General features: G+C 36.4%; 2 protein-coding genes across 2 annotated transcripts; one reads left to right on the top strand and one right to left on the bottom strand.

The window, feature by feature from the left end:
* The first annotated feature begins 1291 nt into the window (after window positions 1-1291).
* On the top strand, window positions 1292-2221 carry LOC112732496 (protein ENHANCED DISEASE RESISTANCE 2-like). The gene has a single exon (XM_025781239.3). The coding sequence runs from the start codon at window positions 1292-1294 to the stop codon at window positions 2219-2221; it is 930 nt and encodes a 309-aa protein (XP_025637024.1).
* A 1746-nt stretch (window positions 2222-3967) lies between these two features.
* LOC112736790 (RHOMBOID-like protein 13) lies at window positions 3968-5591 on the bottom strand. Its single transcript, XM_025786389.3, has 2 exons — window positions 5462-5591; window positions 3968-5049 (listed from the first exon to the last, which is right to left on the bottom strand). The coding sequence occupies exon 2, from the start codon at window positions 4892-4894 to the stop codon at window positions 4079-4081; it is 816 nt and encodes a 271-aa protein (XP_025642174.1). The 5' UTR covers window positions 4895-5049; window positions 5462-5591; the 3' UTR covers window positions 3968-4078.
* Between the last annotated feature and the right edge of the window lie 10033 nt (window positions 5592-15624).

The raw sequence follows: 15624 nt of genomic DNA, 5'->3' as shown, positions 1-15624 counted from the left end.
ATTTCTAATCATTTTAATTATTTGGCGAAACATAGAAATCAACTATTGTGAAATTATTGCAAACAGCACAAGTTTTTCTATTCCTCTTTTTTTAACGGGTTTGCAAAATTTTTAATTATTCAAAACATTATTTATATTCTTTATCGATTATAAAAACTAATTTCACTCACACTAAAGATGACATACCAATTAAGAGATTAAGGAAAAAGAAAAATAAACAAATTCAAGACACATTTTTACATGAAAAAATACATATAAAGATAGAACCAAAAAACAATAAAAAATACATACAAGTCAATTATTCAAAAAGAATATATACTCGGTACTCACAAGAATCGACTATATTACGTATACACCAAAATTAGCCATCAATATAAAATACATATTAAAATACAAATACACATTAATAACTAATTTTTGTAGCTGATTTTGGTGTCCGAATAGCATTTTTAAAATTCTTTTCACGAAAATATGTTATTTGCGTATACTGAGTAGACAAATATAATAAAAAATAAACAGTTAGTCACAAAAAAAAAAAAGAATAAACAGTTAAGTACACGAAATATTTCTCATTTTTTCCTAATCGTTAGAAATATAAAGAAAGTCATTACAAACTAAAAATCCATGTTCTTGATCCTGAAGCATGTTCTAAATATGAATGAATAAAACCCTGATTATTCCAGATCAAATTTGTGCTATAATGGTGGATCCTAATACCTGAGATTCTTCTGGCTAGTCCTGCATTGTACTTGTATTCCACTGTATTATTGTACATATACGTACAGGTATGTATATATCTATGTTTATGAATATTCTACGTGCACATGCACAATTCATGCAATGCATCATTATACTATGGATCTATTGTTGAAAATTACCAGATCTGTTAAAATTATGCACAAACCAAACATGTTTGCTGTGATTTCTTCAAAGAGGATCCAAAACTCATCATCATAATAGAGTCGTGATGCAGAAAACTGTTGAGGGCTTTTTAGTATTACAGTTCAATTTCTTTCAAAAAAAATTTTAGTCGACATTTTCTCAACATTTCTAGTTATTTTGCCAATTTTGGAAAGCATGTTATATGCATAGATCATGTTTTGCCGATTAAGATGTGTTATTTGTACTCATTTTGTCTTATACATTGAGTTAACACACAGTCACACACCACTAATCTGGTGTCAGAATCGTGTGTCGACTCAATGTATAAGACAGAATACTAAAAACAACTCTGTCTACCATTTAATCGCGATTGTATAAACTTGTCTATTTCTCAGAAACTGTACACACTATGGCCAACCGTGGTGGCGAAAAGAAATGTGGATGGATAGAGAGAATAAAATCTGAAGGAGCTGTTCCATATCTTGAATCAGATAACAGTTCAAATTGTTGGTTTACACCTCCTGGATCTGCATTCCAGGTTAGAGGTTCTGATTACTTGAGAACAAAGGTTAAGATCCCTGGTGGTGATTATCTGCTACAGCCTATTGGATTTGATTGGGTCAGAGGTTCTGTGAAAATAAATGAGATTTTGAGAAATCGAAACAACCTAGTTAGGAAGATCATTGAAGAGGAGTTTCCAGATAGTGATAATAGGCCTTTTATTTGGGCATTCAACCTTCAACTTCCAACCAAGGATAACTATTGTGCTGTCATGTATTTCGCATCCAAAGAACCATTCCCTGAAGGTTCCTTGGTAGACAAGTTTCTGAAAGGCGACGATGCGTGGAGAAATTCGAGGCTTAAGTTGATTGCTAACATTGTTAAAGGTCCTTGGATTGTAAAGAAGGCGGTGGGCGAGCAAGCAATATGCATAATTGGGAGAGCACTTGCTTGTAAGTACTGTGTGAGAGCAAATTTCATAGAGGTAGACATTGATATTGGATCTTCCATGGTTGCAACTGCAATAGTTCATTTGGCATTTGGCTATGTGAAAACTTTGACTGTTGATCTGGCTTTTCTTCTTGAGGGCCAAACTCAATCTGAGCTACCGGAGAAACTGCTTGGCGCGTTGAGGTTTTGTAGCCTTGATCCTGCTTCTGCTACACCAATTTTGCCTTCACCTTCCATGAGCAGCAGTTCACTAAACCGATCTTTGTCAATGAGGTTATGGAAGTCTATAGGGAATATTCTTCTTCCAGGTTCTCAAGAAGATGGTTTTGCTTCTCCTCCTGCATCTCAAAGTGCTGCCACAAAGGATATTCATGTGAAGAAATGGTGAGTATCTTCAATTCTGATCTCATTTTTCCATTTTCATTTTAGTGATTTCTGTTTTTAGAATCTTGGGAAGGAAAAAAAATGATGCAAACAATAAAATCATATTTTCTGTCTTCACCTCTTGTTTTCTTTTTTCTTCGCAAAATTTTAGAAACAGAAAACAATGATAATGAAAATAGAAAATGAAAGCGCAAACCAAACGTACCCTTAACTTTTAAATCTTTCAATATAAACTCTCTCTTTGTGATTCCTTAATCAATTTTCTTACAGCACTAATTAGCCCTTCAAGTAATTCTATAAATTTTCTTCTTGGAACATAATGTAACTGTTTTCTAAACCTGATTTAGACCATTATTTTTAGCTTTTCTGTTACAAACATAGCTTCTTTAGAAGAGATGAATAGAAAAGAGGAGAGAATTGGAAAGAAATCAATGAATGAATGAATGCTTTTTTTCTGTTAGCTTATAAATTTGCTTATTGTTTGGTAAATATCATGATTCAGCATTAGCATTTTGATTATGTTACTGTTACTCTCTTTTGTGTCCACAGATATACTGAAGGTTTTGAAGGGAAATGGAGAGTTTCCATTAAAGTTGGTTATTCTTTTCACAATTTCTTTCCTATGGTCGAATCCAAAGCATCATCCATTGCAAGAGCTAGCTCTTAGTGTTATCGTTATTATTAATATCATTACTATTTATTTAATATTTTTTATATGGCTGCAGAAAAATACACTTCCCTCAATTCTTTTTAGCTGGATATATAGATCTTTCTTAGTAATAAGCTTATGAAAATTTTTATAGTTGAGAGATTTTTTGTTATTGTCTTTGGGGCATACCTGTTTTTTGGGAATTCAGAATTGCCTCAACTTTTATGGTGCTACATTGTGTAAATTATCTTTAACAGTGATTCTAGTAGTTATAACTTTTAAGTATAATTGGCGACTTAAATCAAAGGAAGAAAGAAGCAACCTCGAGATTTGGCACAAAAACATAGATATATAGATATGATCTAATATTTTCTTGTGACATCTATCATAAGTTAAATCTACATTTCCAAAGCTTTGAAAAAAAAAAACACAAACAAACAACCAACTATTATACCAATATTTCTAAACCAAAAAGCAACATATTATATTAAATAGTATATGCTCAGTCTCTTTAAGAGTTCTTTGTTCAATTTCTGGAGAAAACTGAAGTTAGAAAAACAAACCTAATGCCGCTCAAAAAGATTAGTATCTTTCGTTGGTAAATAGATGAAAAGAATATCTATGGAAAAAGAAAAGAAAAGAAAAAAGGAACAACCACCATGGCAGCTTGATGTTTTCTTGAGTATCTTGGAAATGGTAAATTCTCATTGCCCACAATTATCTTAACATTTTGTTTATGAGTTAATGTTCAAGGCTAATATCAGTGGATAATAATGAAATTCATCAACAAGCATCTTTCCAAGTATGCAAAATTACAATTACCAATCAATCAACTATATAAACCCAGGTACTAAATCTTCACTCAAATCCAGAGACATGAGTTTGTGTTTGGCTTTAGAAACAATTAGGATTAGGAAATGGTAAAAATACTACTATATCTAATAATAAGTGTATCATACATGAAAACAATAGCTGACTTTAGCACACAAAAGTTAGACAAAATTAGCACTATCATTCCATCAAAATTGATATATGGCATCTGAGAACATCCATCATCACATAACCAAAGATGCAAGCTATAAAAAAGAGAAGATATTGATGGAGCTTTGAACAAATTTTATATTGGAAGAATTAAAATCACATTGTTATCATGTTGAGTATGCCAAAAGGCAACATCTAAAATCACAAAGATATATTTCTATGAACTTATTATTAGACAAATTCAACATTTCCATTAGGCAATGCACTGATCTGCAATGTTCTGCCATTGCCTGATCCCAAAAACCGTACCGACGGGAAGGATGGATCAGTCACTGATTCGATCTCAAGGAAGTTGAGGTCAACAGCACCAGATCTCTTCAAGCTCAAGATGAAGACAAGTATGATCCAACCCAACAAGGAGAGTGCCCAGTAATTGTTCATACCATGAATCAAACCCCATGCTATAGCATATCCAATCACAATTCCTGACAAATGGCCAAGGAAACTTGCCTGAGGGACAATAATCGAAGTAAAAACAAGCGACTCAAACGGTGCGAAACTGATTGGAAGCGAAAGGAATCCAAAGAGATCCAACTTTGAGGAAGGCTGCTTAACAGCAAGAATTGTCATCCACCCAAATACAACACACGAATAACCAACAGCTGTAATTCGGCGAAAATACTCGAGTTTAAATCTCTGAATCAATATGTGGTACATTCCAAGAACCAGCAACCCTGATAAAACAACCAATACAAGTGTGTATTGCAAATAGTACCCAACACCAAGACCCAAGTGCCCTAATTCCTCTATCACCCCAAGACTCCAAAGTGCACTCATGTTAAAAACAAGATGAATGACACTTATATGGGAGAATGCAGAGGTGATGATCCTCCAATAATGCCCTTCAATGGCAGTCTCATAACTCAGACCAACATGTGAGTATCCAATATTCTTCTTCTGTATGTAGAACCAAATAGCACTGCATATTCCTATGATGCAACTAGTTGCTGGCTTCTCCAAGATCTCATAGAACAAAGGCTTCCCCATTTCCCAGAGCTCCTAACTTTTCCAACCACACTTTTGCAATTCCCCAAAGATCAAAACTTCAGCCGAAAGGGTAGCTTACTTTACAATCCAAAGAAGATAAAAAGAGTCTCTTCAATCAGAAGCTCCCAAAAATCAAGGGTTTTTTGTTTTCTCTTCTGCAAACCCCATAAACTATTGAGACCACAACCAAATATACAATCCCTAAATCAAATGCTTAGCTACAAGGGTAGCTAATTTTACAATCAAACAAGACAACAAACTCTCCTCAACCTACGCTCCCAAAAAGGATAAAACGCAAAAATTTGCGAACCCCAAGTGTAGAAACAAGAAATTCATCACAAAAAGGGAATTGCAGGGGAGAAAGAGCGCATAAAGATTGTATCTTTGTGGTGGGAGAAGGACAAGGAGTAACACTGAACAAGTTCAATTCAATTAAATGAAATGCTATATAGTCACCAAAAAAATGAAATGCTATATGGGTCCTTCGATTGTAGAGATAATTGAAAAAAGGGTTTTTGGTTGAAGAAAATGAAGGGATGGATCAAATTGGGAAGAAGATTCTCTCACCTGTTGAGTTACTAGACGATTCGAGTTCTTCGATTTGGGAATGATGATGATTGATGACCTACGCTTTTTTCATGATCTATAGTAAATTAGTAACTGCAAACAATAATTCACAACAATATATATCTTTTCGGCTCTGCTAGATAGAAAATATAGATTGTAAATAATACAAATATCGGATTATAATATTGGTCCAACAAAGATTAAAAAAAAAAAATTCACTCTCAATTATTCTCACCAAAAGTTAGGGGTGGAACCGTCGGGCCGACCCGTTAAACCCGCTAAAACATGCGGGTCGGGCTAGGATTTGGAGCCCGTCAAATTAGCGAATTTTGACGGGGCGGGCCGGTCTGTCGGATTGGAAATTTTTATTTTTCATTTTTTTATTAAATAAAAGAGTGATTACTATTATAAAATTAATAATTATAGAATTTTTAAACATTTTTTTTTTATTTTTCTTTTAGTTATTAACTTTATTTATTTTATTTTACAATTTCGTATATTTGTTCGAATTATGTGACTTATTTTTTAAAATAAAGATAATTCTATTAACAAATATTATTTGGAACAATTTTATTAAAGTTAAAAATTAAAAAAAGATAATAAAAAAATATTTTTTAATTTGACTATTTTTTATTTGTATTTAATTTTTTAATTATTATTTTTTAGTTAATTTTAATGAACTTTATTTAAAAAAAAAAAAAAAGAGTCAAGCGGGCTAACCTGTCGACCCGCCAATCTACCATAAAGTGGGACGGACTAGCATTTTGAACCCATTTTAGTTGGCGGGGTGGGGCGGAGCGGGCCGTCCCGTTTTGCCACCCCTACCAAAAGTTCTATTTTTTACATTTTAACTTTTAGCGATATTTTTTTATTCTATTGACCACCGCAATACTATGCTCTTAAATTCTCTCATCGGTGACACTCCATTTTTTACTGGCCACACTGGTTGATGTTAATCCGTCTCTCACAACAAGAATTAGTGTCGTCACTTCTTCTCTATCTAGCCCTCTCATCGACAAAAAAACTAAATATATAATTAAAAATAAAATTAATCATCCGCATATCTATTAAAATAAAACATCCAATATAATTTAATTGTATATACTTAAATCCAATCCAAAAAATTAAACATCCAATTTAAAATGAAAAAAAATCATCATCATACCTAAGAAAATAAACATCCAATATACAACAGTACCAACCCCACGCCTACAACACCAATCACGAGACAACAACAGAAAGGGACTACGGAAAGCACACACGACAGTGAAGGAAACAGACGGGGGTGCGGCTATGGTCGTGTCTAAGAGCAGTGCAAGTACAGCGGCTACAGTTGTGACAGTATGGGTGCTGGGTAGGGGTGACAAACGGGCCTAAACCCGTCGGGCCGGCCCGTGTAACCCGCCAAAAAAAGGCGGGCTGGACTGGAAAATTGGGACTGTCAAATAGCAAAAGTCCGCCTAACCCGCACCGCTTAAATCGCGGGCTTTGGCGGGGCGGGGCGGGCTTCCCCGCCGGGCTTAGTTTTTTTTTGCAAGGGGTATTTTTACAATTTTTTTTTCCAAAACCCAACTTCCCCCAACCCAACTTACAAGAGAATGAAGATGAAAATTGAGTGTTTTGGATTATGTTTATTTTGTTTTAGAGACAATATTTATAATTATATTTTGGATTATGTTTATTTTGCTTTGGGAACAATATTTATAATTATGTTTTGAATGAAAATTTGGTTTATAATTATGTTTATTAGATATTTATAATTACAAAGACTTTAATGTTTGTGAATATAAAAATTATTTGTTTATACTTTTAGAAATTATAATCGTTAAAAGTAAAAAATAGAAGAGATTTTTTATGCATTTATATATATTATTTAATAATTAAAAGTAAAAAAAAGAAGATATTTGGTGGGCCGCCGGCCCGCCAGCCCGCTGTTAGGCGGGGCGGGGTGAGATTCTGAGACCGCCTCACTAGGCGGGGCAGGGCGGGGCGGGACGGGACGGGACGAGCTTCCCCGCTTGCCACCCCTATGGGGGGAAAGCAGTGTTCGGTTGTGTCTGCAAAGGGTGGAGGGATAGCGGCGTTCTGCTACTGAGTCAGTGAAAGATCCAAACAGGAGGTCCGGCTATGGACGCGTCCGAGAGTGGTGCAGGTACAACGACTACACGAATGCGGACGAGAGCGACATTCGGTTGCATATGCAAGGGTGGAGTGACAGTGGCATTCTGCTGCGTCTGAACGGTGTGAGGGAAATGGCGGCGGACCGGATATGAAAAATGTATAGTAAGCGATGAACGTGGAGCTCTAGAGTAATCATATGAATGAGCAATGGAGTTAAATGCAAATCTTTATCTTTGAAATTTCAAATTTAATAATTAATTAATTAATTAATTAATTAAGAATATGAATTAATTTACCTTTTTTTTTTAGGGTTTGTTTGGATAGGTTCATAAATTACTTTTTTTTTTTTTACTTTTAACTTATGAAAAGGTATAATATTAATGTTTGATACAATTTTTAAAATCAAATTGCAACTTTCTAAAAACTATTTTAGTACTTATGAAGAAGTTAAAAAAAATGATTTCTCTTATAATAAAATTTTTTTTATCATTCTTCTCTTAAAATAAAACACTTTTAGAACTAAAAAAAACAAACACAAAAATAAATTATTTTTAATATAAACATTGTTTAAACTAATTTTTCAAAAGAAATTTAATTAAGATATTTATCCAAACTAAATCTTAATCTGTTGTTTATATTGTGTACTATATACATTATTTTCTTATATTTTCATATTTTTTTTCTTTCAATATCAACAATTAAAAAAAACGTTTTTTTTTTTGTTTATTTTATTTCAATCAAGTATAATTACATAGATAAACATATTTCGTGTAAAAAAATAAATATATAATAAGGTATCTTCTATGTTCTATCCTTTCATGTCAATTTCGATACATTATTAGTGCAATCTTTCATGACATCATTCATTTAAAAATAATTTGAGAGCTTATGTTCTTTCTTTTTATTTTTTGTTTTATTTTTATTCTGGACAAAAAATTGAACCAAACACACCTACATGCAAATAACAAGACTTAACAATTTCTCTCATTTTATTGGATAGATAATATTTTATAAATTTAATTTCAATGATCAATCAGTGTATGATAATTAATTGTGTATTGTATATCAATAAAATTAATGATTTTTTAAATTTATTACTTAAAAATTTATCTAAATATATAAATTTCATAAAAGAATGGTATAAAATTATTTTCATAAATCACATATCAAAATTAATTTTATATTTTATAATCAAATTCTTTATACACTAAAAATTAGGGCAATTTACTGAAATAAATTATTTGAAAAAGAATTTTACCTAAATACAACTTTTGAAATGACAAGATGCAAATGCAATTTTTCATATTTCTATAGAAACCGCTAGTGACAATAATACTTTATAGAAGAACGTAAATCGCTACTGCCAGCCGCAGTTTATTTGGGCTAACGTTTTATACAGAAACCACTGTAGACAGCAGCGATTTCTGTTGAGTGTGGCATGTGCATAAACCACTACAGGCAGTACCGATTTATGTGTTGGATGGGGTGAACGTAAACTGCTGGAGGCAGTAGCGATTTACGTTGAGTGTGCTTATAAAATTGTGGAAGACAGCCGCAGATTCCTCATTTGGTGTGGATTTTGAGTTTGGCTAGAGAGAGAAAATTCTGGAGAGAGGGAGGAACACTTTGAGAGCGGATTCGAGGTTTCTCAGTGCCTACCTTCAGTTGGATATCATGGCAAACAAACAGAGCTTGTATCAACTAAACGGCGTTGTCTATATTGCCGGTGCCATTGTCAACGAGGTTAGTTTTGTTTTATTTTTCTTAGCATTAGCATTTGTTAAATAGAATATGGTATGTAGGATAGAGGAACTAGAATTTACAATTTAACCTTTATAGTTGAGTATTAGACTTTGCATATTAGGGTGTAGAATGTAGGGGTGTACATACAAAAACCAAAATATTGATAACCGTTTAAAAAATCATAATTAAAATTTGGTTAACTAACTCAACTAAATGAATTTAAAACCATATCCATGCTTTTCAAAATTGGCTAAGAAAAACGAAACTGGTTTAAAAATCGGTTTTTGTGCGGTTAAACAAATCCAGAACCAAATTTTAAAAGATTTTATTTTAAAAGTCTAATTTTAAATAATCAATTTTTACCAAAGTTTCTTTTAAGAAACAAGTTTTTTGGGCCAGATATCGATTTTTGTCGAAAATGTGTTTATTTTTTATAATCAATTAAAAACTGATTTTTTTTATTTTATAACCGATTTTTTAATTATTTAATAAATTAAATATTTAACAATTTGATTTGTTAATTGAATAATAGTTTAATTGTCTAATTGTTTCATTGTTTGGTTATGGTATATATTATTTATTTGGTGTAATTAGATAGGATTTTTTCTTGTAGAAAGTAGAATTTAACTGCTTCGTATATGTCTTTTCTGTTGGGTGCAATCAAGTAGGTGTCTCTACAGTGTGAGGCGACAATAAAATATGTCTATGCATGACAGGATCATCCCTTATTTAGAGAGGGCTGGTTTGTACCACTTAGCCAGGCTAAACAACCGCTGATTCTGGTTAGACGAGCCTTTGGTCAGTGCATTCATTGAGAGGTGGCAACCACTTGCTACAGAGTTGGATATTCTGGCGGTTTCCCTCATTGAGGCCCTATGGGTTTGAGAATTTTTCGTTTTCGTTGGCATCCAGGTATTCTTTATTCATTTGAAGCTTAAAAAATATGATATGTCGTGTAATTCCTTCATTTTATAACCAATTACTATCGTTCAGGTGGGCCGCATACTTACCACCAAACGATGGCAATGAGCAAAGGGTTATAAACTATCGCCTTGCGTTAGATTGATTGACCGCTCGAGATGTAAGTATCATGTCTGTGGTTGGTTTCATTAGTTGAGGTTCATCATTCTAACTATATATATATACATTCTATTATAACATTTGAGGATGTTAAATTTTGCAGATTGTATGGGAGTCATACTCTGCCCTCGACGTACTTGCTGTGGTTCATCCTGAGATACTTATGGAGGAGCATTGTCGGTTATGGCGAGCGGTTATCAGTTTGATATATTTTGCCATCATTGAGTGGCATCAAGTTGATAGGGTGGTCCCACAACTTGGCGAGGTGCAGCATGTTCCTGAGAGGGCTTTGAACATAGACTAGCTGCATGCTAAGGACGGGAGGGGCGGAGATAGGTGATTCCTCTATTACTATCAGGTCTGGCATTTCCACTGTCAGAACAAACTTGATTTCCTCCTTGCTATTGATAGAGTGCCTGATCTAGGCCCCTCCGCTGAGTTCTTAGATTGGTGCCTCTGCGAGGCGCACTGGGTCCTTTCTCTGGGAGTCGCATTCGCGGATCCCAAGCATGTGGAGATACCGGCAGAGACCTTTCAGAGAGGGTCGTCACAGGCGCCACGAAGATCATAGTTACCCGACATGCTAGACAACAGGCGTGTCGAGAGGTGCCGTCGTATTGGTACCCAGGACACAGGTCGAGAGTGGCGATGGTTAGATGATATGATGCAGGACAACAAGAGGATGATGCAAGTGGAGACGGCGAAGGTATTGGTGAGCACCATGTTAGTCGGGCCAGTACTATACGTAGGGGGGCTGGGGTGGTACCCATATTGGTGGTGGAATTAGCGCAGACACAATGACTGGGGCTGGGGGCGGAACATTCACGGCTGGATGCAGCTCTCAGGCATTCCATGATAGTGCACAGATGTATGGCTGTATGCTAGTCTCGGTACGACTACGATGACAATGGACATAACCATCATATGGGTAGTTCACAGTTCTACGCAGAGTTTACGGCCATCATACGGGAGGATGACGGCCAGTCCCAAGTCCAGGTTGATGCACCTAATTACCATCCGCAGATGCCAGATATCCAGCCTGATTCCCCAGCTTACCATCCACAAATGCCAGATATCCAGATCCAGGCACTAGACTATTAGGCACCGGACTATCAGGGATAGTACGTGGTGGACTTGAACAAGTCTGCAGGTAGCCCATATGACACTTGGTCCACCATGGGAGGGACGCTCCAGTCTGCATTTGGAGCGGACCGTTTGGCTGACGATGTTGTACAGGAGCCCCACCGACCTACTAGAGTGAGGCGTCCTCCTCTATGTGGCACAGGTTCTCATCTACTCCGTGCATTCGGGGACGATGTTCAGGATGATGGTCACGAGTAGATCATTGTCTTTGTGATTGTTTTAGTAGTTCCATTCCACGTATCTTATTTATTTATTTCCAGCATTGTATGACTTCATGTTTATTTTGGGAGTTATGTTCCAAACTTATTAGGTATGACTGTATGACCTTATCTTTCTTTAAGTATCTATGGTTGGTTTTATAAATCTGTTGCATGCTTCTTCAACTGTTTTTAGTTTTGAGGAAGTACAAATACATCAATACAAGATAAGAAAGTTCTAATGCATTACCTAAAACAAATAAACCGTTACAAAATAACAACGTACTAATGCGAACTCATAACATTTAAGATAGTACAACTAATAACCAAGATGAACAACAACTACTACATAACCTAATACAACGTGAATAAAACATCTAATCCTAGGACCCAACCGTTGAACCTCGCTGAGGGCAATTCCTACGAGTGTGGCCGGGCTGCCTGTATAGGCCACATCGCTTCGGTCTACTAGAGCCACCTTTATCCATGTTATTGCGAATGCGGGTGGATCGTGGTCGCCCTTCTCTAGCCCGTCGTATGTTAGGATCAGGGATGACAGTTGGTCCGTCATATGGCGGCTAAAGCCCCCCTGGAATACAAGATGCAAAGTCCATCTGGTACACCTTGAATACCTCAGACATGCTGTAAACTTCATCAACATATGTGGCCGAATCTAGCCGCGACTGAGCACAGCATGCGATTGCATGGAAACAGGGGTAGTGCAAGGCCTAAAAGTGGCCACAATCGCAGGTACAATCTCTAAGAGAAATTTGATAGATACCCAACGAGAAGTTACCTATAGGAGTAGTCTCTGCTGCGGTATACTCAGATTGATGCCTGTCGAACATTGTCATCGTGAAGCACCTTAAATCCCTCAAGTTATGCTCAATGGCTTTCACAAGCGCCTGGCAAAACCGGTGCCTAGATCCAAGCTGTGCCTCTGCCGTCTGACCTCGGATAACAAACAACTCTGCAAGCCGTAGATATGTCGACTTCACCAATGACGTCACTGGTAGATTCCTGGTGCCCTTCAAAACAAAGTTGACACACTCAGATATGTTGGTCGTCATGTGACCATATTGTCTACCACCATCCTTGTGCTGTGTCCACCTCTCGTACTCCATCCTGTTTGCCCAATCACACATAGCTGGATTTTCTGTCCTCATTATATCAAACCAATAATCAAATTTAGCCTCTGTCTTCGTATAAGCAACGTTTACCAGCAACCACCTTGCAACATGCCCTTTGAAGCTGAGAGCAAAATTTGCGGCAACATGCCGAATGCAAAATGCCCGATAAGCATGGGGAGGTCGCCAACCACTATCAGGTGCCTCTAGTGCAACCTTGATGCCATTGTGCCTGTCAGATATCACCAGAATACCTGGTTGTGGAGTCGCATATCTTCTCAGGTTGGATAGAAAGTATGCCTAAGACTCTGCATTTTTTCCTTCCACAAGTGTAAATGCAACAGGCAAGATGTTTGAGTTCCCGTCTTGAGCAATAGCCAACAACAAAGTCCCTTCATACTTGCCAACAAGTGCGTACCGTCGATGCTGACTAGCGGCTTATAGTGTCAGAAAGCCTTAATACATGGAGGAAATGTCTAGAAAAGACGATAAAAGTAGACTATTGATTCATCAACCTAATCACCCACTCTAACCGGAGAAGTCTTCAGCAGAGCAATCGTACCCTCCATGGTGGATGTCACCCCAAGGATCCAACGGGGCAGCTCACCATAAGACTCTTCCCAGTCGTCGTAGATCTGTGCTACTGCCATCTGCTTCGCTATCCATACCTTCCTATAGTTAGGCCTGAAACCATAGGTTGCCTCCATTGCTTCCTGCAACACCTTAATCGTAACCGAGGCATTGACTCTGACCAACGGAAAGATCCTTGCACATATGACATGATAATCAAGCTGTTTGTGGTCGCTCGATATCGATGTGGCCACATACGTCTGCGGTCTGTTGTACCTCCTAACTTCCCAGGTGCTCTTCCTTTACCACAGCGTGATACGAATCATCCACGTGCACCCTTTTCCAAACTCCTTGCATCTCCCGTGGTATTTGAGATGGTCTGACTCCATCACCATGTACTCAACTCCACGCCAGATGCTGTAATTTTTACACTCAGCACAACTTTCTCTTTACTTTGGAAAGATTGACCAATCTGAAATTCCGTCAGAGTAGTCGCATCATGCAGACCCTGACCTGCAAAGGTTGCCTCTACGTTTCGCTGTTGGTCGATGGCTTCCAAGTTCAAGGTTGTCAAGTGTGGAGGATACTGTTGTGTGCCGAAACCCGAAGCTCCATGGGGTGTATGTGTATTGCTCGGAATATCATCATCACTGTCCCCAACAATGTCGACCAACTCATCGTCCGAATCATCGTCCCACATTGCATTCTCAACTCGATCCGGTCCGGCCTCAACTTCAAAATCAGGAACACCATGAGGCACACCATCAGTACCAACCGCAACACATGGAGGATCGGGGATCGGACCTGAATGTGCTACCACAGGCATCGACGTCGAGACACCACCCATCGTCGTCGACTGGGGATTCGGCGCCGAAGCTCAGAGCTGTCGACGCCATCTTCTAACTTCGCAAACAACTCGGTATTCTAACCTCTGCAAAACTCCGCCGACAATGAAACAAGACATGCATGTCTTCATCGGACCCTATCACAAATGTCTCATACTTCACACCGGCTGACACAACGACAATGAAAATTTTGTAGAACAATTTTTTTACCCACTCTGTCCCCCACACACACCAGCTTCTGTAATATGCTCTGTTTAATCTCTGTCAACGTACTCGACGACCGGATAAAAACACTAAGCGGTTCCCTATCCATAAATTTAACACCGTGCCTTTTGCTGTTTTGAATTTTTCCAGAGCAATGCACTAGAGCCAGAAAACTCTCCTCACCATCCATTTGTGAGAAATGGCACTCCTCTTCTACCTCAAAACCTTGGAGAGGTATATATAGCCAACCACCACACACAAATACTCAACATAAACCGCTACTGCCTCCAGCAGTTTACGTTCACGCCACCCAACACATAAACCGCTACAGCACATGCCACATTCAACAGAAATTGTTGCTGCCTATAGTAGTTTATGTGTAAAACGCTAACCCACATAAACCGTAGTTGCCAGTAGCGATTTACTTTTTTCTATAAACCGCTACTACCAATAACAGTTTCTATAGAGATATGAAAAATTGCATTTGTGTCTTGCCATTTCAAAAATTGTATTTGGGTAAAATTCTTCTCCAAATAATTTATTTCAGTAAATTGTCTTAAAAATTAATTACCAAATTAATTATCAATATAAAATATACATTAAAATATAAAATATATATTAAAAATAAATTAAATAATATATGTATTTATACATAAATACATAGATTTTTTTCATATAAATTTTTACATATTTTATTAGTGAGTGTTATAAAAAAATTCTCAATTCTTATATTCATCATGTGTATATCCAATAACCAATATGTTTTGTTCTCCAAGTGCTTTAGTTTGCTTCAAACAAATAAATTTGTGGACAAATGATGTAAAGAAAGTAAGAAACTAGATCACAATCAATTTTACATGAATTTTCTAAAAGAAGAAATATTACATGCATGTCTTGATTCACAATTATATATAAATTAAATTGACTAAATTTAATTTAGTCATTATAGTGACAAATCGAATCAAATAAATTCAAACTACTAGATTTATATGTAAACCAAATCTTTTAGTTTTGATTTAATAATGTTTGAAATCCACCCATAATGAATCGAAACCATATGTTTTAAATTAGATCCATGATTTGTGTCTCTAGTAAACTGATTTGAGTGAATTCAATTTACATGCAACGTATAC

Source organism: Arachis hypogaea, chromosome 13 (genome assembly GCF_003086295.3).
Source record: "Arachis hypogaea cultivar Tifrunner chromosome 13, arahy.Tifrunner.gnm2.J5K5, whole genome shotgun sequence".
NCBI lineage: Eukaryota > Viridiplantae > Streptophyta > Magnoliopsida > Fabales > Fabaceae > Arachis > Arachis hypogaea.
This window is presented reverse-complemented; position numbering and strand designations above follow the sequence as displayed.

Excerpts from the sequence above, each read along its gene's own strand:
- LOC112732496 (XM_025781239.3), top strand. The coding sequence starts at position 1,292 with ATGGCCAACCGTGGTGGCGAAAAGAAATGTGGATGGATAGAGAGAATA.
- LOC112736790 (XM_025786389.3), bottom strand. The coding sequence starts at position 4,894 with ATGGGGAAGCCTTTGTTCTATGAGATCTTGGAGAAGCCAGCAACTAGT.